Source organism: Pteropus medius, unplaced genomic scaffold (assembly GCF_902729225.1).
Source record: "Pteropus medius unplaced genomic scaffold, Ma_sr-lr_union100, whole genome shotgun sequence".
Classification (NCBI taxonomy): Eukaryota; Metazoa; Chordata; class Mammalia; order Chiroptera; family Pteropodidae; genus Pteropus; species Pteropus medius.
The window spans coordinates 4,077,890-4,103,447 of NW_024351648.1; the positions used below are offsets into that span (position 1 = coordinate 4,077,890).

Consider the following 25,558-nt stretch of genomic DNA (forward strand, 5'->3'; position numbering starts at 1 on the left):
ATACCTAGAAGTGGAATTGTTGGATCAAGTGGTGATTCTGTGTATGTTTTTTGAGTAACCGCCATACTGTTTTCCACAGCAACTGTATCATTTTACATTTCCAAAATAATGCACAAAGGTCCCAATTTCTCCACGTCCACTTAACACTTGGTGTTTTCGTTTCTGTTGTTGTTTCGATAATAGCCATCCAAATTCGTGTGAAGTGGTGTCTTAGAGTAGTTTTGATTTGTATTTTGCACTAGTGATTAGTGATGAGCATCTTTTCATGTGCTTATTGGCCATTTGTATATCTTCTTGGGAGAAATGTTTATTCAGGTCTTTTGCTTGTTTTTAACATTGGGTGGTTCATTTTATGTTGTTGAGTATTGTTTTTTTTTAAAAAAATATACGTTCTGGATATTAACCTTGTATCAGATATTGTGATTTACAATTTCTCCCATTCTGTGGGCTGCTGTTTTACTGTGTTGCTAGTGTCCATTGACCCTTCTCGACAATGAGCATGTATGGGTGGATTTATCTCTGGGCTCTCTATTCTGTTCTATTGGTCTATAGGTCTGTCTTTATGCCAGTACTATACTATTTTGATTACTGTAGCTTTGTAGAAAATTTTGACATTAGGGACTGTGAGTCTCCAACTTTATTCTTTTTTAAGATTTGGCTATTTGGAGTTTCTTGAGAGTCCATATGAATTTTATTTCTGCAAAAAACAGCATTGGGATTTTGATGGGGATTCTATTGTATTTGTAAATTGCTTTGGATAATATTGACATGTTGACAACATTAAGTCTTTTAGTCTATGAGCATGGATGTCTATCTATTATGTCATGAATTTATCATTTGTTTTTTAGTGTTCAGCGTATAAGTCTTTCACCTCATTGACTAAGTTAATTCTTGAGTACTTTACTCTTCCTGTTGCTATCGTAAATGGAATTATTTTCTTATTTCAGACTTTTCATTATTAGTGTATAGAAATACAGCCGATTTTTGTGTGTTGATTTGTATCCTTCTATATTGATGAATTTGCTTATTCTAACAATGTTTTTGTGGAATCTTCAACAGAGTCTACATGTAAGATCACGTCATTTGCAAACAGATAATTATACTTCTTTCTTTCCAATTACGATGCCTTTTGTTTCTTTATCTTAATCGCTCTGGCTAGAACTTCCATTTCATTGTTGAAAAGGAGCAGTGAAATCAGGCATTCTTGTCTTGTTTCTGATCTTAGAGGAAAAGCTTTCACCACTGATTATGGTATAAGCTGTGAGATTTTCCGATACGATTTTTATCAGGTCGAGGTAGTTTCTTCCCATCTCAGTTGGTTATTTTGTCAGAGAAGGGTATTGTATTTTGCAGATGCTTTTTCTGCATCATTTAAGATGCTCATGTTACATGTATCTTGGATCTTTTCTTCATGTTTCATAGTTTTTTCACACTCTTCTGTATTTCTTGTTGTGTCTTTTTGGGCTTCAGTATAGATATTTTCTTCTTTATTATCTTTTGGGTCACTGGTTCTTTCTTCAGCTATATCTGACCAGTTGTTGAACTCATCCACCAATTTCTTAATTTCTGTTTTCAAAATGGTACTTTTCTATTCTTTGTTTTTCATATTTTTAAGTATTCTCTGCTGAAATTCTTTTTTTCTTTTTTAATTCTTTGAGCACATTAAATTATTTTAAAGTCTCCGTCTGATAACACCATTATCTGGATCTACTATGGGCGTATTTCTATTGCCATTTAAAAATTTTGGTTTTCAGTCAGATCTTGACTGGTTATTTTTTTTATTTTCAGACATTTTATATAAAATGATAAGATAATTTGAATTTCTGGATGATACTTTTTCGCTGATAAGATTTACTTTTCCTGAAATCTTTTGAGAATATTTTACTAGCATGCAGGTAGGTTAATGGCAGTAGGTAGGTCTGATTACTTAATTCAAGCAGGGACCGAGGTTAACTGAAGCTGTGCCTCCTCTGTGTGGCCTGGTGTACACCTGCTTTACCTTTATACCTCAGGCATAGTCCTTTCGATTCCCTCCAGATCCCTGGTGTGTTTACTGGGGCTTTTCCTCCTTGGCAGGCCCTGGATCTAGTTTTCGCGTCCCACCCATAGAACCCTCGAGAGATCTGCTTAGCTTCTCAGCCTCTCAGCCAATAATTTAAGAGTCCGCAAATGACTCTAGGGGAAAAATGAGTCTAAAGTTTGGTTTCACCTGTTTCTTCCAGATCTCAGCTCTACAAATCCTCACTGTCTTGGAAGTTCTCCAGTGGCTTTAAACAGATGACTTTAGTTTTGCTGTTCTGGTTCTCAGAGGAAGGTTGGTTCGAAGCAGCCTCCTCCCCCACTGTCGAAAGCAAAATGCTCAGATGTATTCTAGAATTCGGAATTGTTAGATTATACGAGATAGTATAGTTCCTATGCCTTATAGGTGTCAGCATAACATCTCTGCAGTGAAATGTATGAATATTTATTTCGCCTACTGCAGTGCAAGTTTTCAAAATGGAGATTGGATGCAACGTGAGCTGTTAGGGAAAATGATTTGGAGTAAGCCAACTTCTATCGTTTATGTTGCAATCTGTTGAGAAAACAAACATTCTGTGGCACAGCTGCTTGTTTGCTTGGTTCCCGCCAGTGACTAGCCATCTTTCAGTTTCTCGTCGGGGTCTCCAGCCCCTAGGCTGTGGACATTACTGGTTTGTGGCTTGTTAAGAACTGGGCTGCATAGGGTGAGCCAGCGAAGCTTCGTCTGTGTTTGCAGCTGCTCCTCAGCGCTAGCGTCACCGCCTCAGATCATCATCGGGCATTAGACTCTCATGGAAGCACTGGTCTCTGGTGCCAAAAAGATTGGGGACTGCTGCTGATATCCCCCGCTTTCCCTTGTCAGGCAGCTTTCACACATGCTATTCTCTCTGCGTAATACATATACCCTCGTCAGGGTATATATGAGTATGAGACACATTCTCAGGCAAGCCTTCCCTGACTCATGAATTTAGGTCAGATAAAATGAACTTTTGAGTTTTGAATTACACAGATTCATTTATACGATGCTTTAATTAATGTCTGTAGGGGTACTAGACTCTGAACTCTGCGAGATTAGAAATCATTGCCTCTTTTTCTTGACCATGTTATCCAATGTGTCTAGTTCAGTATTTGAAAGCACATTTTTTTGCAAGTAGGTGATCAGTTAATACATTGTCAGTAGTTAATAGATGATCAATTAATGCTCTGTATGAATGAAGAAAGAATGAATGAGGGAAGATACGTAAGAAATGCCATGAGAGTGATAAGAATTGGAAAGCTCATTGTTTTTGAGCAAAAGCCAGATTTACTCAGACTCTGGATTTGTACAGTACAATTGTACAGTACAATAGATATACATGCACAATGATTAAAATACTTCAATAAAATTCCCCAGAGAATTTACTATTGTGAATGTTTTAGCGTTTGTCTCCCAGTCCTCCATAAATATTTTATTACATATGTTTGAAAGCACCAGGTTTTTGACAGAACTGTCATTCAGAGCATGACAGATTATATCATTGCCAGTCATTCTATTCTAGAGATAGGTGGAATAGGAAATCCTTGTTTTTGAAAGATTCAGACTCAGAGGAAATGGAATTTATACACCCACCTCCACAAAATTGGGTGCTGTGGTTTTTTCTGCCGCGGTGGCGGGGGAGTGACAGGGAGGGATTGGTCTCGGCTTCATCAGGGAGATGGCATTCCAATTGAATCTCAACTGATAAAGAGTTCATTAATAGCCAAAGGACTAGTGATTTATTTAAGAGCATATTATTATGGAAGTATATAGTGTTTTGTGGATGGACAAATAGTAATTTGCTGGTGGCTATTGTAATTTGCAAGAAAAGTTTGTAAAGGTGGATTGGGGCTCTGCAGATTATTAGTTCATCTTTTGACATGGAGGCCATCAGAAGCTTTTAAAGATATTCTGTAATGTTTAGAGAAGTTGTAGAGCCAGGCACCATGAGTTCATATTCCAAGCTCTGCCCCTTACTTAATAATTCTTTGCCTCAGTAACTCCATTTATAAAAATGAGATAAACTATAACTGATGCAGAACATTGCAATTGGGATTGAATGAGTTAAAACATAGCAGGTACTTAGAAAAGTGCGTGGGACACAGAAGAATCCCAGGCGCCGGCTCTCGTTGCTGCCGTTGTATGCATTGAGAAAAACACTCTGAGCTAAAACTAGAGCCACGAAAACATTCAAGAGAATTTTAGGGGTAAATTTAATAAGACTTCAACTTATTTACTAATTTTATATAACCAGAAATTTCACCTAATAATGCTGTCAATGTGCAGCATAAAAGCATGTTTGAAATTTGCATAACATTTTGCTGATTTACAAACTTATAGAACTTAAATTTTCTAATTTGTGTTTTCTTTTAGATCTTATAGAAAATTTCAGCTGTAGCCCTTGGACTAGAAGCTGAAATAATAGAAGCTGTGTACGATGCATTAGGGTATTGAAGAAAATTAATTTTTGAATTAATATTTGGAATAGAAGGAAAGGTGACTGAAAATGGGGCGGAAGAAAATACAAATCACACGCATAATGGATGAAAGGAACCGACAGGTAAATAAAAATTTTATCTACTTAATTGATGTAAATATTTTTTAAAAAGGAGTGTAGGGTTGAATGGTTGAATTTTTCTTAAATTTAATGTCAAGTCTACATATTTTATTTCCAGACTAAATTAAATATTTTAGCAATCCAAACTTTTGGCTTTTCATAATGTGCTTTAATAAGAAATGTGTTTCTTATTTCAGAAATCATATTTGTTAATTATAAAAACATAGACAAAAAGAAAAGTAAAATCACAGTTCTATCATTACTGTTCATTGTGTATGTAGAGTTTAGATTTATCTTTTATATTTAATCTACCCATGTGATTGATACTTATCTGTATATTGATATTTTAAGTTATCACCTTTATTTTCATAAGTAAGTAATACCTAAGTTAACTACAGCTATCAATAAATGTGTTCTGGTTCGTTAAGTTTTCTGGTTAACCAACAAATGATGAGGTTTTTTTTGTTTTGTTTTGTTTTGTTTTTTTTTACAACTCTCATTATCACAAATGCTCTAAAACATTTATTATATATCTCAGCTTTAATTAATAAAACATATTGAAGTTAACTCTCAGTACTAGTGCCAGTAAACCCGTACAAATGCACGACCATTATAATGAAGCTGTGGTGCGTGAATACCAAAGTCCTAAGGGTCTAGAGCAGGGTTGGCAAATGCGGTCCATGGGCGGGCGGCCTGTTTTAATAAATAAAGCAGCGTGAGAACCCTGTTGTGCCCGCTTGTTTCCATGTTGTCGGTGGCTGTTTTCACACTGCAGCAACAGCGTTGAGTAGTGTCCCCAGAGACTGTGTGACCCGTAGGCCTAAAGTCTTCACTGTCTGACCCTTCACGGAAAAGCTTGCCAACCCCTTGGTTTAAAGGAAAGAAGAAAAAATGATTTCATAGCCTTTTGTAAACAAACCACTATTCAGAGCTTGGAAAGGTTCCGTATCAGGAGAAGGTTCCAGAACAGCTGGATTCTGGAAGCTCACCAGGAACAGAAAACAGTACTCAGGATGTGCTCTGTGAAGTCTGAGTAGCTGTTCGCCTGGTGGTGTGGATGGCGATGGGAGGCTCCCCTCAGCCGAGCGGCCGGTGGCGAAGGTGGCGGGAGTGGTCAGGGCTGCCCGCGGACTGCATCGTTTCAGCTCGTGGAGATTCCGTAGTTGGAGTGGAAGGCTCGCAGCCACGCGCTGTGATTCATTACAGATCTTGACAGAATAGGGAAGACTGATAAAGTAACCGTTCCATCGTTCCAAAGGAATGACTCTGAGCAAGGTCGCAAGTAAACGTCCCTTCACAGATCTGAGGATTGTGACGTGTAGAGGAGGCATGGGGTGGACCTGCTTCGTGAACGTGTGTCGTAGCCATGTGAAAGATGGCCGAGGAGGGAATAACCTACCAGCAGTAGGTAGCGAAGCACATGAGATCCCCTGAGCTCCCATCACCCCATAGAGAGTTATGTGTCTGTTGAGCACAGGTAGCCTGGACCTGCCTGGCAAGGACTCCGCGGGTTTAGAGGGGAAGGGGAACGAGGGACATGGAAGTGACCATGCGAGGCAGCTTTTCAGGGAGAGGAAATGACCTTGTTAGAAAGGTGGAGCCTGCCACTATAGCTCAGCAACTGACATCAGCCTGTTTGTACTTGGAATTTACCTGCTAAGTCAGCTTCTCGCCAAGCTGCCAGACGGGGTAAGGGTTTCTGAATTTCTCCTCGTGTGCTTTTGGCACAGACACAATTTGTCCACACTAAAAGGGTATATTAATAATACTGATTTCTGAATTTTTGCATTGAGTTAAAAGTTTCATTATTGTTGCATTAAGAGAGGAAGTCTTGTTTCTATGCAGAAGAGATGTCATTGTTTTCATTCAAATTTGAACACCCACTATATGTATCTGAGAGACTTAGGCGCTGGGACTCATTAAAATACGTAGTCTACGTAGGAGAGTTAAGAATATGGCAAGAAGAAGTAAGATTGGGTGACGGAGAGAGTTTGCGAAAGGACCCACAGGCCTCTCTCTGGTGGTGCGGTGTTGGGGAGCAGTCACTGAAGGGGATCATAGCGGATGGAGTTTTGAATGACCAGTGCTTGAGCTGGGAAGGTAAAGTCACACTTGAGGTCACTGGAACGATATTTCCCTCCGTAACCAAGCTCCCTCCCTCCCTCCTTCCCGTCTTTCCTTCTTCTCTTTCTCACTTTGTTTTTCATTTTCTTTTACATTTTTTTCTGGTCTAACGAAAGTGAAATGTTACCTGTTTTTGAGGTTTGCCCATTTTCTGCTGGGTTGTTGACCTTTTTTTAGAAGTTCTTCATAAATTCTGTATGTATTTTATCTGTATCAGACAGTATCTTTCAGTCTTAAACACTAAACGCTCTTATGTTAGGACTCACGGTGTTTTATAGTGGTTTATATCGCCTTTATAAATAGATTGTGAACACTTTAAAATGTGTTAAGGCTTGCTTTATTTCCTGCATCTGATCAGTTTCTGTGAATGTTACAAGTGGACTTGAGATAAATGTGTATTCTTTAATTGTTGGATGCAGAAGTCAATATATGTTTATTAGGCCAATTGCACTTTGTATTCAAATCATCTATATTCTTTGTGATTTTTTTTTTTTTTGGCTCATTGAGACCTATTAATAATTGCACTTAACCACAGTAGTGGATTCATCAGTTTCTCTATTTTATTAGTCTAATATACGTCGTTTTATATATTTTAGGATTGTTTCATTAGGCTCATACATTAGTGTTATACCTTTTTGGTGAATTTTCAGTACACATCAACCCTCTCTATCCTCAGTAAATCACGTTTGTCTCAAATCTACTCTAACATTTGTATAGCTACACCTCTCCTTTGACTCGTATTTTCTTGATAAGTCTGTTTTTCCCCATTTACTTCCCACCTTACCATGTGTCCTTATGCTTTAGGTCTATCTTTTGTAAATCGTGTGTGAGTGAATTTTTTTTTTTTTGGTTCAGTCTGATAATACCTCTTGACTTGGCAGTTTAGTTGAATTATATTCTTTGTCATCTTTTGTATATTTGGACTATTATATATCATTTTAATTGATTATTTCAATTTGTCAGAGGGTCCCAGGCATCAAAAAAGTCACAGTTAATCATTTCACTGCTCATATCCTTAAAAACTCAGATCGCAGCTTTCCATGGAGCCCTCCAGGGAAAAAAGCAGTGGAAGAAGGTACTTGCTCTGGGTGGAAATCTCCCAGCCTTAACCTGGGAGGTTTCGAGTCCCAGTGGTTGGGAAGTCGAGGCCGGAGCTTAGTCCATCCCTACCTGTGTTTTTTCCACTCCCATCCCTCGCAGTGCTTCTGCGGTGCTCGGATGTCATCTGGGGGACACCTGTCTGCACTAGCGCTGCCACCAGTCTCCGCGGTGAGGCGGCAGGCATGGGGTGTCCCAGCGTGGAGACGGGAGGCACCGGCTGAACCCAAACTGCTCCTAAAACCTTGTCTTATCATAGCTCCACGGGCTCGCTCTCGTGCAGGCGACCCGCCTCCACACACAGCTGCCCCCCGCCGTGCACACGAACTCCAGCAGCGCGCATCTGGGGCCTCGCGCGTTCCTCCAGTGTTCCTTAGTATCCACAATACTTTTAGTTCCACGGGGTTAACTGGGGGAAATAGATCCTGTGTCAGTATCTTGCCAGGAATCTACATTTGGTATGTTTTTAAATATTGTTAAAATTAGTAGTTATATTCTGTTGTAATTATAATTTCCATGATTTTTTAATCATAGTTCAAAATTTAAAGGATTCATTATCACCAGTTCTTTACTGTAGCTTTTGTATTCTTTTGTTAATATAAGTTTTTGGTTTATGGATTTATTAAATTTTTTAGCACCCTCCCCAATGTCATGTGGCATTTTAGAAGCTGAGTATATATAGCAATGAAGAAAACTGAAAAAAATCCCAGTCTTTTCCAATATATGTTCTACTTAAATGACTGGATGTTTTCAGCAAGTAGTTTTGTTTTTCTTCTGAGAAGGGCTCATGGGTATTCTAACGTTCCAGAGTATTCTTACGTTTGAAAATGTTTGTTGCCTTTAGACTTGAGGTATAACTTGGCTAGGCATAACATCCTAGGATCCCATTACTTTTCCCCAGAACATTGTAGAGATTATTTCAAGATCTTCTGGCTTTGATTGTTGCCAGAATTATAACATCAGACAGATTTTTTTTTTCTCTCTCTCTTCCTAAGAAAGTGACTTGATGTTCAGTAACTTAACCAGAAAATTTCATGAGTTTGATTACTGATTTTTTTTTATTGTCTGTTTTGATTCTTTGAATTTTCTTGTTGTGGCTTTGTCTGTTACGATTTTTTTTCTCTTCTGATTCTTTTCTGAGTGATACTAGCTCAGGGTTTAGGTCATTTAGTTATCTCTTACCTATTTGGCAGTGATATTAGGTACAAGTTAAAAATGGCTTTTCTGTAAAATTTAAAACGGGGTCTTTATTGTCCCCCCACCTTCTTTCATGGCCTTCCCACACTTCTGAATCTTATAGCACCAATCAAAGGACCTTTGGCTAGACCTTCCCAGGACTGTGACATTGCCACTTTTGTCAAGAAGTCTAGGTTAAAGAATTTCTGGACAGAGTACAAAATAGGAGAACCGGCCAGGAGGCAGGCCGTGTGCAGTGCGTGAAGTGGAGGTTTCGGAGGTGATGTGATTATTAGTGATGACAGTTAAAGGTGTGATCATTTGGAAGTTGGGACATAAAGGAATTGAGAGATCAAAGTATTTGCAATGATTTTTTTTTTCTGCAGATGCTGAAGTCTCCAGAGATAAGAACAGGGCTAGACAGAGAAGTCAGGTGATACTCATCAGCGTGTGAGAGAGAGCAGCCAGCGGGTCACTAGTGCCCACCGCAAGGAAGGGTCTCGGGTGGTATACATTTCAGGGCATGAGTTTAAAAACATACAGGGCTTTTGAAGGAGAAGGAAGGAAAAATAATTTGGAAGGGAGAGTAGGGAGCAAAAAGAACACTTCTAGGCCCTTGAGTGTAGGGAATGTAATATTTAAAAACAAACCAACAAAAAATTGGTCTCTACTTGAGAAGACTTTAGGTGACAAGTTTTAGTTGGAGAAAGAAATATTCAGAGGGCATTAGAGAATTTGCTAATCCGAGACTGAATTTCAGTGGGTGCCGTAGAAGGGCTCGTTGGGGGGAGTGTGAGCGAAATTAGTGGTGTGCTTGGTCACCGAGAGAAAAGTCTGAGTAACGGTGGTCACTAGAGGTGAGACTGGCTTTCTGATGGCAGCCATTTTAACTGGACAGTAAGGGCCCGCTGCTCGGCTGTTTCCTTGCCCTCTGCAGTGGAGTGGCAGCCGAGGATAGTGCAGTACCTCGGAGGAGCGGCTCTGTCGGGGCCCCCGGTGGTACAGGGTGCACGCAGGACTGCATTCGTGTGGCAGGCGGGGGTGGGGAAGAGGCCTGTGTTGGGCACGAGGCTGGGAACCTTTCCCACGTGCGCAGTCTGACTCAGTGTCAGAGTGACTGTCATCTGCACAGAGCCTGTATTCGGGTACCACCGATGCTTTTAGTCAAAACACACTTCTTTTCCTTGATCGTCTAGGTCACTTTTACAAAGAGAAAGTTTGGGTTAATGAAGAAAGCCTATGAACTCAGCGTGCTCTGTGACTGTGAAATAGCACTCATCATCTTCAACAGCTCCAACAAGCTGTTCCAGTACGCCAGCACCGACATGGACAAAGTGCTCCTCAAGTACACGGAGTACAACGAACCTCACGAGAGCAGAACCAACTCCGACATCGTCGAGGTAACCACCTAGTAATGCCTGCACTGCGGGTGATGCTTTCGTTTAATAACTGTAATGTCAGCTTGCTCGTTACATCCAGAATATAAATCGGTTACATCTTTTCTCTGAGTCATTTCTTAGAAGGATCTAATTGTTGCTTCATGATGACCCACTTACTGTTACAAACATCCTGTTCATTGAGACGAAATAAACTAGGCTGTTGTGCTGTGTACGCAGCGTAATCACTGTGATTACTTATATTAGCTTTTAAATTAATATTCTAAGAAACTGTCACTTTTGACAGTATGAAGTTAGTTTTGATACGTCTTAATCATTTCATTACGTCGGTGACTACCCACAACTAAACACTCGTGAAATGAAAGAAAATGATGTAAATATTTCTGTTTTGTTAATAGCGCTTTAGTTGGGGGAGAAAGGTGTCCTCATTTTCTCCTACTCTGCTGCCCTTCAGTGTCTGTCATCATTCTGCCAACCGAATTAAGTGAAAAGAAAAGGGATTTTTTAGAATGATTTCTGCCTATTCAGAAAGTGTTTTTAAAACAAAACCTTCAAAAAGGAGAGCTAGTATACTTCCTCTTTAATTCTTTCCTGCTCTAAAATCTTCTAAAAGCTAACTTTCCATGTGTACTTTTTTTCAATTAAAATTATTGGGGTGGGCGACATTGGTTAATAAAATCAAATAAGTTTTAAGTGTACAGTTCAACAGTATGTCATATGTTATACATATCATTGTGTGTTCACCACCCAAAGTTAGATCTTCCGTCCCCAAATACGCGACCCGCTTTGTCCTTACCTACCTCCCGCTCCCCGCTTCCCTCTGGTAACCACCAGTCCACTGTCCGCGTCCATGCGCGGTCTCTGTGTGTTTGTTGATTGCAGGTTTTAGTATATTTCTAATAGCATTTTGAATTAGCTTCATATTTACTTTTGTCTTTTTTGTTTATATTTAGAGATTTTACTTATTTTCTAAAGTTTTTTTCACTACTTGATGTATACTTTGGCTTAGTTTTGTAATGTTAGTAAATTAGGTGTTTCTTTGGCGAAAGTACTGAAACCATGTGAAATGATGCAGAACTAACTATAAAAGAAGAAATGAAGTTCCAATCTAGATTTTATTTGAATAATTGAAATTAAGATAAAGAGACCTTATTTTATTGTGTAGGAATCGAATTTATTTGCCTCCACAGATTCTGTTACAGTTCTGAAAATATGTTTTAAATTTCCCCTATGTTTCTTTGCCTTAGCCATCCCTTTTTGGGCAGTAATTGTTACTGCAAAACAAAAACAAAAACAAAGCTACTTGTATCACAAGAGCAGTTAATAATAACTTTTTAAAAAGTTAATAATAACTTTTTAGCAGTTAATCAATAGCTCGCAAAGAGAAGTAAGAGTCTAGCGTAATTCCAGCCCGGACTCATTTCTGCGGCTCGATTTGGCCACAGCGAGTGGCTCAGCGCCGTGAACTGCCCCCGACGTGTGTGAAGCTTTTGATTTTGCTTTTGTTGCTCGCTGCAGTTAAGCTGCACGATTACCCCTTAATATCCCCTTTATATCACTCGTGGATTATTTTACATCATTTAGCATTCATGGTACATCTTATCACTTACGTGCAGTGCAAACTGTTTCATAGATACCTTCATGACGCATTTTTGAATTGAAATTTTATAAATTGGGATGATTATTTGGCGAGCTTTGTAAGAGACTTCGTAACTGGAGTTCCTTGAAATGGAGAGTATCCTAGCGTGTTTAGTTTAAAAATGACCCCTTATTTTTAAAATCTCTCTTTTTTTATCAAAAGTCCCATTGCCTTAAGTCAAACAAAGCAATAGAGTTGACTTTAATACTGTCAACAAATAGATGTTCAGGCTGGCTTCGCGATGAGAGCCAGCACGTTCCTCACCCCGACCGCTCTGCTCTTCCAATGCAGCGGTTGTCCTTGGCCCCCCGCAAGTTGAGGGCCCTCCGCACAGCCTGGAGCTACTTCCTTAGAGAGTATAATGAAGAACATAGTCTGATGTAGTCTTCCCAGAATCGTCCGACTACCTCAGCCTCCCTCTCTGTTGTGGTCAGCAGTCAGAGGGAGGAGAGTATATCCCAATCCTTTTGTTAGCGGTCTCCCATTTACCATCTACTTCCGTATGAAGGAAAACTTCTGCAGCTCAGTGCAGCTCAGTTATCAGTTGGGTTATTGCTATTTTCTTTTTTAATTGTAATTCTTAGATATAAGCGAACATAAATCTTACCAGTAGTTTTTAATGAAGTTCAGAATTACATAAATGCAATGAGAGAAGACGCATTGGATTATAAGGGATCGATTTGTGTGGCAGTATAAGTATTCAGGCTTAGTTTGCCTTTCTTGTATGTGAATAAATTGGGATGATTTAACCTTCGTTATAAGACGATGGCGGTTACACTTGTAAAGTTCTTCCACATAGAAAGGCGATGCAGCTATGTTCTCGCTAGTCGAGCATGCCTCTCTCGAGTCCTTTTTGTCCGCGGCGGTGATGGCTTACACTAACGCAGCTACAAAGGTGGGCGTGAGCCACATTAAGTTTACTGGATGAGAGTAATGACGGACACTTAGAGCCGCCTATGGGCCAAATGCTTTTTAAGTGCTTTACCAATATCTCATTTAGAGATATCCTTAGAATACCATTATAAGTAATTTTTCCTTTTTCATATAGTTTCCTTTCGAACAGTCATAGTAATTGGAAGCAAACTTTTTGATGTCTGTCATTTGACAAAACTATTTGAGGGCCTCCTGTGTGCCGTGGACTCAAATCAGCGTAGAGATGTTATTTACAGATTTCTAATTCAAGCTACAAGACTGTTCTTTCTACCCATGGTTTTGTAAACCGTTGAGATACACTCTTACCAACTGAAGATTTCACATCTATAAACTTCTAACACGGTGTGATGTTCTGGACTGTTAGCCATATCATCTCATCAGTGCTGATGAGTACGTCACCGTCAAGCAGAGGCACAAACAGCTGTACGTGAGCGATTTAGAGTGTTTCCTTTTGCAATATGATCGACAATGAAACTAACTGAAAACTTCATGAACAGCTTTCCTAGGCCTCGAACCTGAATTCACCGATTTCCTTTCGCATATGTTAATCTTTAAAGTCAGCAGGGTTTTACTTTCCCTCCTATTTCTAAAATGTCCTTCGACAGAGTCTTGACTATATTTAAACGGAATCTGTAGATGCGTTTGTTCTTCTGTGTCCTCCACACAAGCCCTTTTGGGACGCGCTGTGAAGAGGAGGAGGACGGGTGCCCCTGTGTTAGCCGCTCCTGCCCGTGTCATGGTCTGCGTCGTGCCTGCGGCCTCAGACCTGGTGCTCCAGTAGGGAGCACTGCGGAGTAAATACTTACTAAGCTTTCGCTCTCTGCGTGCCGCGCGCACACACTGCCTCTGCTCTCACCCAGGGCGTGGGAAACCGCGGCGCGGCGGCCTCTGTCCTTGTTCTTCCTGGTCTCACGTTACCTGTATTTTCAAACTCGTTTCTTCAGATCGCAGTCCACTTTAACGTCTTAATTATAGCTGATACAGATTCTTTTCGTATAGCTTTTGTTTTAGTCAGCAGCACTTACGTATTCTAAGTGGCATTTCGTATTTTCAGTTAAGGTCTGCAGTGTCTCGTGGGATGTGTGTACCTCCCACGCTGATAAAGCCAAGTACATGAAGATGGAAACTTGCACATTAGTCAGGAGATTGTCGTTAAGGTAAACCTTACAAGAGACTTCATAACTGGATTTCTTCGAAATGGAGAGTATCACTGCTGTGTTTAAAATGACGACCTGCTTGAAAATGTTTATACACTACTTTTCAGAAATGTTATCTGTGCAAACAAATGAGGTTTACCAAATTGCCTAAATTCCATTAGGAGACAGACATTCTGCAGAGAATGTCGTCAAAGATAGACATTGTATATGTTCATGTTATTAAGCCTTGATACGAAAATAAGTGGCACACTTTTGTTTGGGCCTAAGAAAAGTAGTAATTTAGTTGAAATGTGCAAAGAATGTTATAACCCCCAAATTTTCTTTTCAGTAAATTAAGATTTAAAATCTTGCGAACCGTATTGTGTAATTATACAAGAATATTCAATATATTTTAGAGTATTAAAACCAGAAATGAAAACCACCAGTCCAGTTAGTTGCCATTGTTCATACACGTGTGTTCATACATAGAACTTAAACTCGCACGGAAGGGTTCTGCGTCAAAATAAATGTTAAAGGCGTGAAGCGAGGATTTTAGCTGCTACACAGTAAATGCCTGAGATTACTTTTGCGTCCAATTTTCTTCTTTCATTTAACTAGTACTGCTCATAGTATTTTTTAAAAAATAGCTATGAGTTGGCGGCATCGGAGAACATTCAGTAAATAGCGTATGTGGTGATTCAGGTCATTGCACTGTCATTTAAGGATGTAAATACAGGGGCCATGGCCATTTATCTCTCTCGTTAATATGTTGTGAGCTGTTCCCAAATAGAGTTGTTTCCTTCTCCACAGGAATGCTGCATAACAGTACTTTAAAAAAAAATCCACTTGCATTATCTCATTTGATCTTCATATTCAAGGTGAGCTTTTTCAGAAGTAGAAGTTCAGACTCAGGTTAAATGACTTGTCCAGAGTCATTCAGCAGCTTAGTGGCAGCAGAGGGATTAGAACTTGGGTCTTTGACATCACGCCCTCCCTTTGCTCCCCTGTTCACTGAATCCGTTGGAGCTCTGGAACATTTCACCGTAAATAGATAAGATTTTATACATGTGCTGCTAATGTGTAACATGTAGCAAGCATGAATAAGTTTTCCTCAAAAATGAACAGAAAATTAGGATAATTGCAATAAGAATTATAGATAACATTTCTCAAGTACTTAATATGACTTGGTACTTTCCCAAGGACTTTTATTTGTTATTAAGTCCCTCTCTTGTCCCCATTTCACAGTTGAGATAATTGAGGCACGGTGATAAATGAAGTAAGATGATGATAATTCAGATTCAAAAGAAAAAGACCATCCGCTTTTTTGAGTCTTAATCCCTACTTACTTTCAAATTATAAAGGAATTTGGAAATAATATCTTGAAGACAGTCAGTGTAAGATGCATCCATCAATTATTAAACAAAAACCGGTAATGAAGGTGATCGATCTGGGAGTACCTTTTTTAAAATCAGTGGTTCTCAAAGTGTGGTACCCTGACCAGCAGCATCAGCATCACCTGAGAACTTGTCAGAAACCTAAGTTCTTAGGCCCCACCTCAGACCTACTGAATCAGAAACTGTCGAGAAGTGGCCCTCCTGTATTAACTTAGCTTGTCCTAAGTGCAGTGAGACTAAAAACTTCAAGTTCATATGCAGTCTCTTGGCAGTGGTCATCAAGCTTTTAAAATATTTTTATCCCCAAGAATATCCTCTGAAATAATTTCAAGCAGTGAGCAAGCACAGATTGCAACTTTTAAGACCTGTCTAAAAGCAATTCAGATAGTATGCTGATATCGTGAACTGCACACTAGGAGCGCAGCACTAGCGGGTCACCCTTTAGTTCAGTTCTGCATGGCGCCCAGTCCTTTGAGTGTACTTAGGGGTCTGGTGGGAAGGTGTGAGAGATGGACTCCTGTTCCTCAGTTGAGCAACAAAGATAAATGACTTTTGTCTCCTGAGATCACCTAGTGCTGACTTTATGTAACTGGAGGCGTGATGTTGTTTAGGTTTTCCGACAGTATTATATATAATGTCCTCAGAGAACCTTTTCGAGCCAATCAAGGTTGTCTCCCCATATTACAGATGGGGGTGGAACAGACAGGGCGTCTCCAGAGGCTTGCCTAACGTTTCACAGGGCTGCAGTGCAGCGGCGGGGACAGGGAAAAAATAATGAGACCTCTGAAGATGAGACAGAGCTTCCCGCCGCCTCCAGCCCCCTGCTCTGCTCCTTCATCCCTCACAGCCCGGAGCAGCAGGACGATGACTCACAGGGTGAGCCGCCGCCCCGCGCGGCCCTCCGCCCCGTGCCACACTGACGTTGTTATGTAAACCGGACTCCGTGGGCAAAAAGGGTGATATATATCACTTCATACTAACGCCCGTGTTTCTGTAACGCATATCGTGATTATTGATGAATACCTCTCTGTCCTATTTATGTCTCTGTGTCTCAGGGCTTGAGTGTTTTAGTACTGACAGTCAGATAAACTGTTTTTTTCTCTGGAAGTTCTTTGATACAGCGGCCAAATTTTTGATCAGTGAGAGGAGGAGGATACAGAGGATCGGGAGAGTAGTCAGAGGAAACTTCCTCTAGAGGTGACGCCATCACCCGAGTCCTTTAAAGGACAGGACTGGAGAGGGAAAAGGAGGGTCGGGGGAAGCTCACGTGGAAATTGGGGAAGGAGACACAGCATGGTTAGTGTTTGGAGGTGAAATCAGCTAAGGAGAGCCGGAGTAGAGTAGCGCGACGTGCAAATAGCTGACACCTGAGAAGTAAACCAGACCCCAGGGAGGCGTACGAGGCCCTCGACTTTCTCCCGAGGGCTTCGGTAGCTGTCGAAAGCGCTCACCGTAATAACTGCCCGGGTTTCACTGTCTTGTACTTTCCACGCTATAAATTGTGTTGGAATTGAATCGTGAATTTTTTGAAAGGGGTTGAAGAGAAGGGAAATGAAAGGGTAAAAATGTTGACCGAAATGCGCTCCGTCTCCCTTTTTTACTTATTGCGTCGTTATTTATCACACCGTGTGCGAGGCATCGTGCCGGACACCGGGCGCGTAGTGGTAACTGGCTGCATTTCTGCTGGTTGCCTAACAAGGTGCCTGGGCTTTTTTATTGTCTTCTTACAGAAGTCCCTTTGCTGGATACGCTTCAGTATGGATTCGAGATACTTAGAATCCCAAGATTTTGATGTTCCTCATCAAAAGTGAATTAGTTACCATATATGTATATTATACTACTATGAGAGTTAGCAGCTCATTTAGAGCAGGAGATGCAGGGTCCTTAACCACATGTAAAACAGCGTTCTGCGTATGCCAGCAGAGTGAGCTGTATGTCGTCTAAGTGGCCTTCCAGCTCTCTTATGGAAAGGTAGCTCATGCAGACATGCAGGTTTGTAAAATCTGGATATTGAAACACAGTTTAAAATTAAGAAGATAGCCATATATAGTTTTCATATTTATTTTGAAATGATTTTTATAGCTTAGTTTTGAGAGAAACCAGGGCTCTAGAGAGAGTCTAATGAAAGGGATATCTTCTTGGCACGGAGTAGTCGGAACTCTACTTTTTAATTTACAGTTATACAATTATACATTCAGTGCTGTACCTATAAGCAGTTCTAAACAGCAGTATGAACTTCTTATATTTTGGAAAAGGAAACACACCTTATAATTTCGTTTGATGGGTTGATTCACAGCTTGTAATGTGTGCTTTGTAATATCGTAAGGATATTCTATGAAGAATATTATATATACAGGCACATTGACATGTGATTATATCCCTTTAGTCGAATAATATTTTTTGTAGTTCTTATTTTAATTCATTAGCAGTAAAACACCAAAGGTAAATTTTTAATACTGTTTTTAAACGTTAGTGGTTAAAACTTCGAAAATAAGTTTCATGCTTGAGTCTTAGAGAATAAACCAAACTTGATTATTTATATTGGAATTTACCTCTTGTAATTCAGTGGAGAATGTTTTTCTTTCCTGCTTTGTTTTTATGGAAATGTTTTTCATATAACTCATTTATTTTTTGGTAACTTCTGGGCTCGAGTTGTTATTTTCAGATCTATCTTGAGAATTTCAAAAATGTTTATGTTCTGCAGAAAACTTAGAAGTAGTGACTAGTATTTGTACAGGAATTTTAAAATTCAGCTTGCTTTATTCCATCAGTGGTCCTCTAGCATTATCCCATAACATTATATACTTAAAATTTATTGCTATTTTCTACATTCGTATGGTTGAATTAGTTTTTTGTTTACACCCATAGTAACAATTTTAAAATACTTATCAGACATGTTCTGTAGGACAGTAGAAAATAAGGGTTTAGGTGGGTATTTAGGTATTTTGTGAAAGGTGTAATTATAATTCTCAAGCTCTCTTGATACTAGTAATTCAGAGTAAATTTCTATATTATAATGATCATTTCTTGGCTATATTAATGTTACTTAGCAAATGTTTTTGGTACTAAGCTCTGATGTTTAATAGGAAGAGAGAATAGTATTTAAGTTCTAAACCTCGTGGGGTTTGAGGCTCAATTAAAATAATATATGGGAAAGCATTTTGAAACTATTTCGTATTAAGTTGTTTCTGGTTGTAAGCAACAGAAGACCTGACTGAAACTGGTCTTTAAAATAGGTGTATTTGTTGTATCACGTAAGCCAAAAGCCAGCAGCTTAGAGACTGGGCCCTGTTGAGGTGGGCTCCAGGTCTCTGCTCCCCTCAGGCATCAGCCGCGTCCCCAGCTGGCTTCTTTGTGTTAACAGTGGCGGCTGCAGGCCTTCCTTATGCGTACAGCATCCTCTAATGCAGCACTATCCAGTAGAACTTTCTATGATGATGGAAATGTTCTGGATCGGCACTGTCCAGTGTGGTAGCCACGAGCCACAGGTAGCTGCTGAGCACTTGAAATGTGACAGGTGCCACTGAGGAACCGAATTTTCCATTTTGGTTAATTTAACTTTAACCGCATGCGGCTCGTGGCAACCATATTACTAAGTAAGCACTGATGTAAGTATCAGAGATCGGGGTGTCCCAGCATTCCCAGCAGGTGTCCTGAAGTTCTGAGTTGCTGGTTCAGATCACAGGCCTCCACACCCCACCCCCAGCACACTGATCGCCGTGGGGAGAGCATGGGAAGTGCCGGCTGGCTTATTCCAGCCGGAAGTCCCACCTCTGAAGACCTACCGTCAAGCTGCAGTGAGGCAGAAGCCGTGGCGTTTGCGTAGGGAAGGACGTGTAGGTCAACGGAACAGAATAGAGGACTCAGAAATAGAACCACACGCATGTGGCTAACTGACGTTTGACAGACGTGCCAGGGTGAATGGATGAGAAAAGGAACGTGTTCCATAAATGGTGCTAGAAAACCGGATGTCCATGTAGGAAAAAATCAACCTCTACATTACTTCACAGCATGCACAATTTATGTGGAGTAGTTCATATGGGGAGTAATGAAGGCAAAGAAGGGACAGATTGGGCATAGTCGACGAAGCACCTTGAATACCAGGCTGTGTCATTCGACATCTGTCCTGTGGGCACTGGGTAGCCATTAGAGATGTTTAAAAGTTTAGGTAGTCAAATAATTGTTGCAAGAATACTAATCTAGCAGCAGATAATCAGCATTTTAAAAGAAGTTCTTAGCTTTTAAAATAGACTAAGTTACCTCATCTCTTCATCATGGTAGGGTTTCAGTAATGTTGAGGTTTGTTTGAAGAAGAATGCCGTTCACCTTGTTTGAATTGGGGGGCGGCGCTTAAACTGTGTTCTAAAGAAAAACGTACAGGCGCCTCTGCTGTAATGCAGTGTGTGCGTTCCTGAAAACTCCCGCACACCGCACACCCTCTGCAACTTTGTGTTCTGAGGAAGAGTACACACCCAAATGTGAAAGGCAAAACTATGAAACTCTCTAGAAGATGACAGAGGAGAATATCTTCATGGTTTCGAGGTAGGGAAAGATTTATTTTACAAGACATTAAAACTTACTACCATAAAGGATAACTGTAAAGGAAAAAATGATAAATTTGACTATTAAAATGAACCCATTTTCATCCAAAGGCAAGTATTATAAAAACATGCCACAGACTAGGAAAAGATTTTTACAATGCATAAAATTAGCTAAGGACTAATGTTGATTACAAATAAAGTCTATAAAGCAAATAAGAAAAACAGCTCAGTAGAAAACTTGGCAGAGTACTTGACAGGCACTTCACGAAAGAGAAAATCCAAATGGCCAGTAGATACGACATGTGCTTCCTTTCCTTAGTAATCAGGAATAAAAATTACATCTTCATTGCAAGTAGAAAAATACACGATACAATTACTTAAAAAAGTTTCGCATTATATAGTATAACTGCAGGTTAATATATTTCATGAACTAACAGTTCCACACCTAAGAATTACCTTAGAGAGATGTGTGTAGACATACAGTGGATTTAATCTGCAAAAATATACGGAACACCATTTTTATAATAGCCCATAGATTGAAGCAACTCCGATGGCTATCTGCCTTAGAGCGGATGATTTTCCCCCCCAAACAAAGTAATTCAGTATTCTATGAAAATAGACAACTGTAACTATATGCAACTCCGTGAATGAATCTCATAAATGACAGAGGGAAAACAAGATACATTGCTTATAAAGAAGGCAAGACAAAATAACATATTGCATATGTTCCATTCACATAAGCTTTATAAATAAGCAGAGCTAAATTATATTTTCAGGGATGTGTATACATGTGGCAAAACCTATAAAGAAAATCCAGAAGCTTGTCCTCACAGAGTTAAGATGGTATTAACGTGGAGGAGGGTTGTGTGATTGAGGGAGATATATAAAGTTTCTGGTTCTGGTCTGTTTTTTGACCTGATTAGAGTTACTGGTGTTCACTTTATAATCATTGACTTTGATATAAATTTCGATTCACTTTTCTTTGTGTATGTTTCACAATTTTAAAAAAATTAAATATTTTTATGCATTTTCAAAGTGTCTGGGAAGAATAAGTATCTTTCAAAATTGGAAACAATTATTAAAAATGGGGTAAAGGAGAACTTTTCTAATTAAAAATCCTAGTAGTCTAAGTTCCTTGGAACTTAAGACATATTTTTCCTTTATTTCACAATACTTATTTATACCTTGTGCTAGATCTGACTAATTGTCCATCCAGCCGGCATTTGTGGAGCATTTACTGCTCAGCTGCTTCACAGAAGTGAGATTTAAGGTGGGTGGTGATATTATGGATGGATTTAATAGATGAACTTGCGCATTTAAAAACCATGTGTCTATACCTTGTGAATACCTTTAATTCTGTAGTTTTACTTCTAAATGCTATGATTCTATTAGTTCGGAATGAAATTTGACAATTATCGTTATGGAATTAAGCATATATTAAAGAACATTTCAGTTCTTTGTAGGCAGTAGTTAAAAATGCAGCCTTGTCAGGCATGGCTTCTGGTAGTAGACAGCATGGTGTCCTGAGTCCAGAATTTAGTAGCGTATCTCAAGATTTCAGAGAAGGCCAGTCCCCTGGGATTTTTATCAGTTCTTATAACAGACTCCACGTTGTTCAAATACTTATTTAAACACATTTACTATGAAAACTATCCCGAATACTAGATTTCTTTGCTCTGTACACAAACCAAAGATTATGTGTGTGCGTGTGTGTGTGTATTTGTGTATACGTGTGTGTGTATATATAACTTTAATGGAGAATAAATTTGTGAAAATTTAAATCTATTACTTTTTGCTAATGAGAGAATATAAGCTAAAAGAAATCTATTTGAAATTAACTGCTCCTGTCTATAAGTCGTTTTGAGGTATATTTGTTTTTTTAAGTGTATTGTGTAAAAACCTGAGTATATTTATAAAGAAGTCTGAACAGCATTGTTCTTGCCTCCTCTAGTTCCTTCTCCGTCCCCTTCCGACTCCTCCCTAATTCTTTCCATCTCCAGTTTCACCGACAGATTTAGTAGTCTGGACGAAAAAGCGAGAGACAAACGTGCAGGGCCTGCTAAGTAGTATTATATACCCAGAATTCTATATGTTTCCTTGACTTGAAAGATAAGGTTGCTAATACTTTATATGTAGAACAGTAGAACACATGACTTTTTGAGCCTTTGGCCCCAAACAGTAAATAATCCTCAATCATCTTCCGGTTTGGGACTTACATGACTTAGATAAGGAGACTATTAATTTGCGACATAAAGGATTATGGCAGTCTTCTTTGTAAACGTTCTTTGAGTGTAAGGAATAGAAATCCATTTAAAGTAGTTCAAGCTAAAGGAGAATTTATTGTAAGAATACAGGCACGTGGCACCCAAGGCAGGAAGGACTCAGTGGCTTCCTGAAGGCCTGACATCAAGAAGTTCATCTCCAGGTCTGCCTGGTCTCACGTCTGCCTCCACGGCACAGCTGATGTCCTGGGTCTTTGACCAATTAACCATTTTTATAATCAGACTGTAATCCCCAGATTTAACAAGAAGCTTCACTTGTAGTTCTGTCTTTGATGCCTCAGTAGGAGCAGAGATTTGGAACGCTGATCTGAAGGGCATAGAACAGGTCGTCTCGAGTCAGCTTAAATGGACCACTTCACGGCTCACACAGCAGATCTCTCTAGCAAGTTAGGATGTATGTTTCAGAAAATGGTTATTTAAGAAAAGCAAGTGGGGTAACTCAACCTAAATGGTACATATGCCACTGAAATTTGAAATTATTTTGGCACAGTTGAGTTTTCCCCTTAAGCTCGCCATAATGGCCCTGAAAAACTATCAGTCACACGTATATAAGAATAGAGGACTTTTGAAGTCCCGTTTACTCGAGAACGGGACACTGTAATCACCAGTGATGGCCAGGGAGAGTGCGCCGCGTGAGAATGCTGGACGAATTCTTTTTCTGCCTAAAAGCAGACTCCTCATTGTGGTGGCTTTTGTGACAGTGTTTTCCTCACCGAGCAAGTGTTTCTGCCGCGGCTAACATGAAGCGTGTAGAAACACTGAAGCCCGCCTGCTCCTTGTACGCCGCGCCTGGCCTTGTTAATAGATTGCAGCGTTCCACCTGTTAGCACCAGCGACCCAGGAGGAACTCACTATCGTGCTATGTGGTAATGATACAGAAGACAGAAAACGTCTTTTTATGGTAGCTGGGTCCCCAGCAACCCTTCGTGGCTGGCGATAAGGAGACACAGCCTGGCCCTCCAGCGGAGGCACAGCAGCTCGTTATCTGCAGAGCCGATACGGCCTCTTGAATTCCCGCACGGTGACGGGGACCCATCCGAAGTGAAGGCTCGCAGGGCTGCAGATAGCACAGCCCTGTTCTTCCTCACAAGTGCAAGGAGGGTTGACCCTGCTGTTGGAGAATACAAGTTTTGTGTAGAATCATTTCACAAAGGCCACGTCGTTTCAAACTCAGTAATTCAGAAACATGTTCAGAGAGATGTGTACTTGGAGATCGCTCTTAGTAGAAGAGCTGACTGTGAATCACCTGGTCCGCAGATGCGTGCACGTGAGGGGGAAGCGTCTAGAGCTTTCAGGCCAGGATAAACAGCTTGGCGACGGAGTCTGTGTGTGGGCACCTCCTGGATGTGTTCTGCTGCTGGGGCCGTGGAGGCCACGAGTTCATTGCGCAGCAGCGTCCTGGGCATTAATGTCCTAGCAGATATCAGCTGGCAGAGCTCTAGCAAACGGGCCGTGCCCCGTGGGTGGGGGAGGACACACGTCTCCATCCTTCAGTTCTAAACAGCAGGACCTTTTATGGCTGAGAACACAGACGTCCACGTGACTAGTCAGACCCACAGGACCTAGGCGCGGGCCGCCGCTCCGAAGCAGGTGTCGTGTGCGCCCCGTGCTCGTGTTCGGCGACTGTGGGGAGGGGGTTTCAGGCTTCGTGCGTGGGATTCCCAGCATGTGCCAAGTAGTTTGAGACACTGACATCTGTAATAATTTCATGATTCTTTAAGCATAAAATCATCAAATTGAGTAAAGCGGAATTTTAAACTAATTTGACTTAAGAGAAACTTAAGAGGAAAACCTCAAATCCTAATGTACTGTGTTTACTTTGCACTTCTTTCGAGGAAAAAAGTAAAATAAGCATAATTTTGTTAATTATATTTTAAAGAACACTAGGATCTCTATTATAATGATTTAATTAACATTTTAAATCTAATTTAAATAATCATTTTTAATGAACTTATCCCAGTGCAGATCTATTGATCAGACCATTTCCTAATTATATTAGCTCAGTGAGTTAGGCTTACCTGGACAATTTTAACTTTCTCAATCTTTGCAGTTGGCCGGAAAATCAACAAATCTCAAAGCTACTTAAGTTGTTGAACCCAGTAAATCTACTTTAAAATAAGACCCATCAAGATTTTTAAAAATTTAGACGTTCCGGAAGTAAATTAATATTCCATAGATTGTCAAGCCCTTGGTTTTCAATTTTTTTCTTTTAAATACTAGACAAGTCATTTCATGATTTTAATTAAAAAAAATTAAAAATTAGAAAACCAACCATTTACGCTATTTTTACTATGTTAGTAAGAAAAAAAAAAAAAGTCAGTTTGGTCCAAGGATACTTTGATGACTCCCAAGAAAATTCTTCAGAAAGTCAGTTCATGCAGGAGCTCTATAGAAAGAGCTGGCTAAGAGGGCAGAGAAAAGGTGCCTGCTGAGTAATTTTTCTTTCTTTTTTTCTTTTTTTTACAAATTTTAAAAATTAAGGTTACTAATGTGTTCATTCTACATAGGAAAGAGTCATTACTGTCATAGAAATAAGCATTTGAGTTTTTGTATTTTAAAATTATGTAGGAAAATGATAGTAATTAGGAATGAAGTTACTGGGATATTGTATTGATTCTTTCTGGTGATTAGGATAAACTCTCGGGCAGAAAGGGATAGCAGGAGATGAAGCTGCTGAAGTGTCCATTTTATAAAGGTACCACCGTAACTTCTCGGAGCATCGTTTTGATGCATTTCCATTTCGGTCCTCAACACTCATGGGCCCTGTCAGATAGGTCGATCGGGCTTTCATCAGACTGGCTGGTAACCGTCAGAGCAGCAGTAGCTCAGTAGCATTCTCCCGGGAGTTTGCGAAGGAGGAATCCAAACAAGCAATGATTCCTCTGCTCTGTGTCCAGTGGGAACCTTAGTTTTTGCTCACATCTAAGATTTAGCATATCGAAGAATCAGAATACGTTTGTGATCATTCAGAACCATTTCAGTGGCTCTTGTATAACTCCATTCAGTCTGTGCTCTCTTAATAAATTTTACAAAGAAAACTCATGGCAAGTTAGCATCATGTGTGTGTGAACTTTCCAATTGTATTTCAGACTTTAAGAAAGAAAGGCCTTAATGGTTGTGACAGCCCTGATGCTGACGATTACTTTGAGCACAGTCCACTCTCGGAGGACAGATTCAGCAAACTAAATGAAGATAGCGATTTTATTTTCAAACGAGGCCCTGTAAGTACTTTTACTTCACCTCTAC

General features: G+C 39.9%; 1 protein-coding gene across 3 annotated transcripts in view; it reads left to right on the forward strand.

Annotated features, from left to right (window-relative positions):
• Positions 1–25,558, forward strand: part of MEF2A (myocyte enhancer factor 2A) — a 107,440-nt gene that overhangs the window by 47,232 nt on the left and 34,650 nt on the right. For 2 of the 3 annotated variants that reach the window (XM_039844089.1, XM_039844090.1), the window contains 3 exons: positions 4,409–4,595; positions 10,187–10,390; positions 25,402–25,533. In XM_039844089.1, the coding sequence (XP_039700023.1) occupies positions 4,542–4,595; positions 10,187–10,390; positions 25,402–25,533 (390 nt within the window). In that variant the 5' untranslated portion in view covers positions 4,409–4,541. The remainder of the gene's footprint in view (positions 1–4,408; positions 4,596–10,186; positions 10,391–25,401; positions 25,534–25,558) is intronic. The other variant, XM_039844088.1, reaches the window with a different exon arrangement.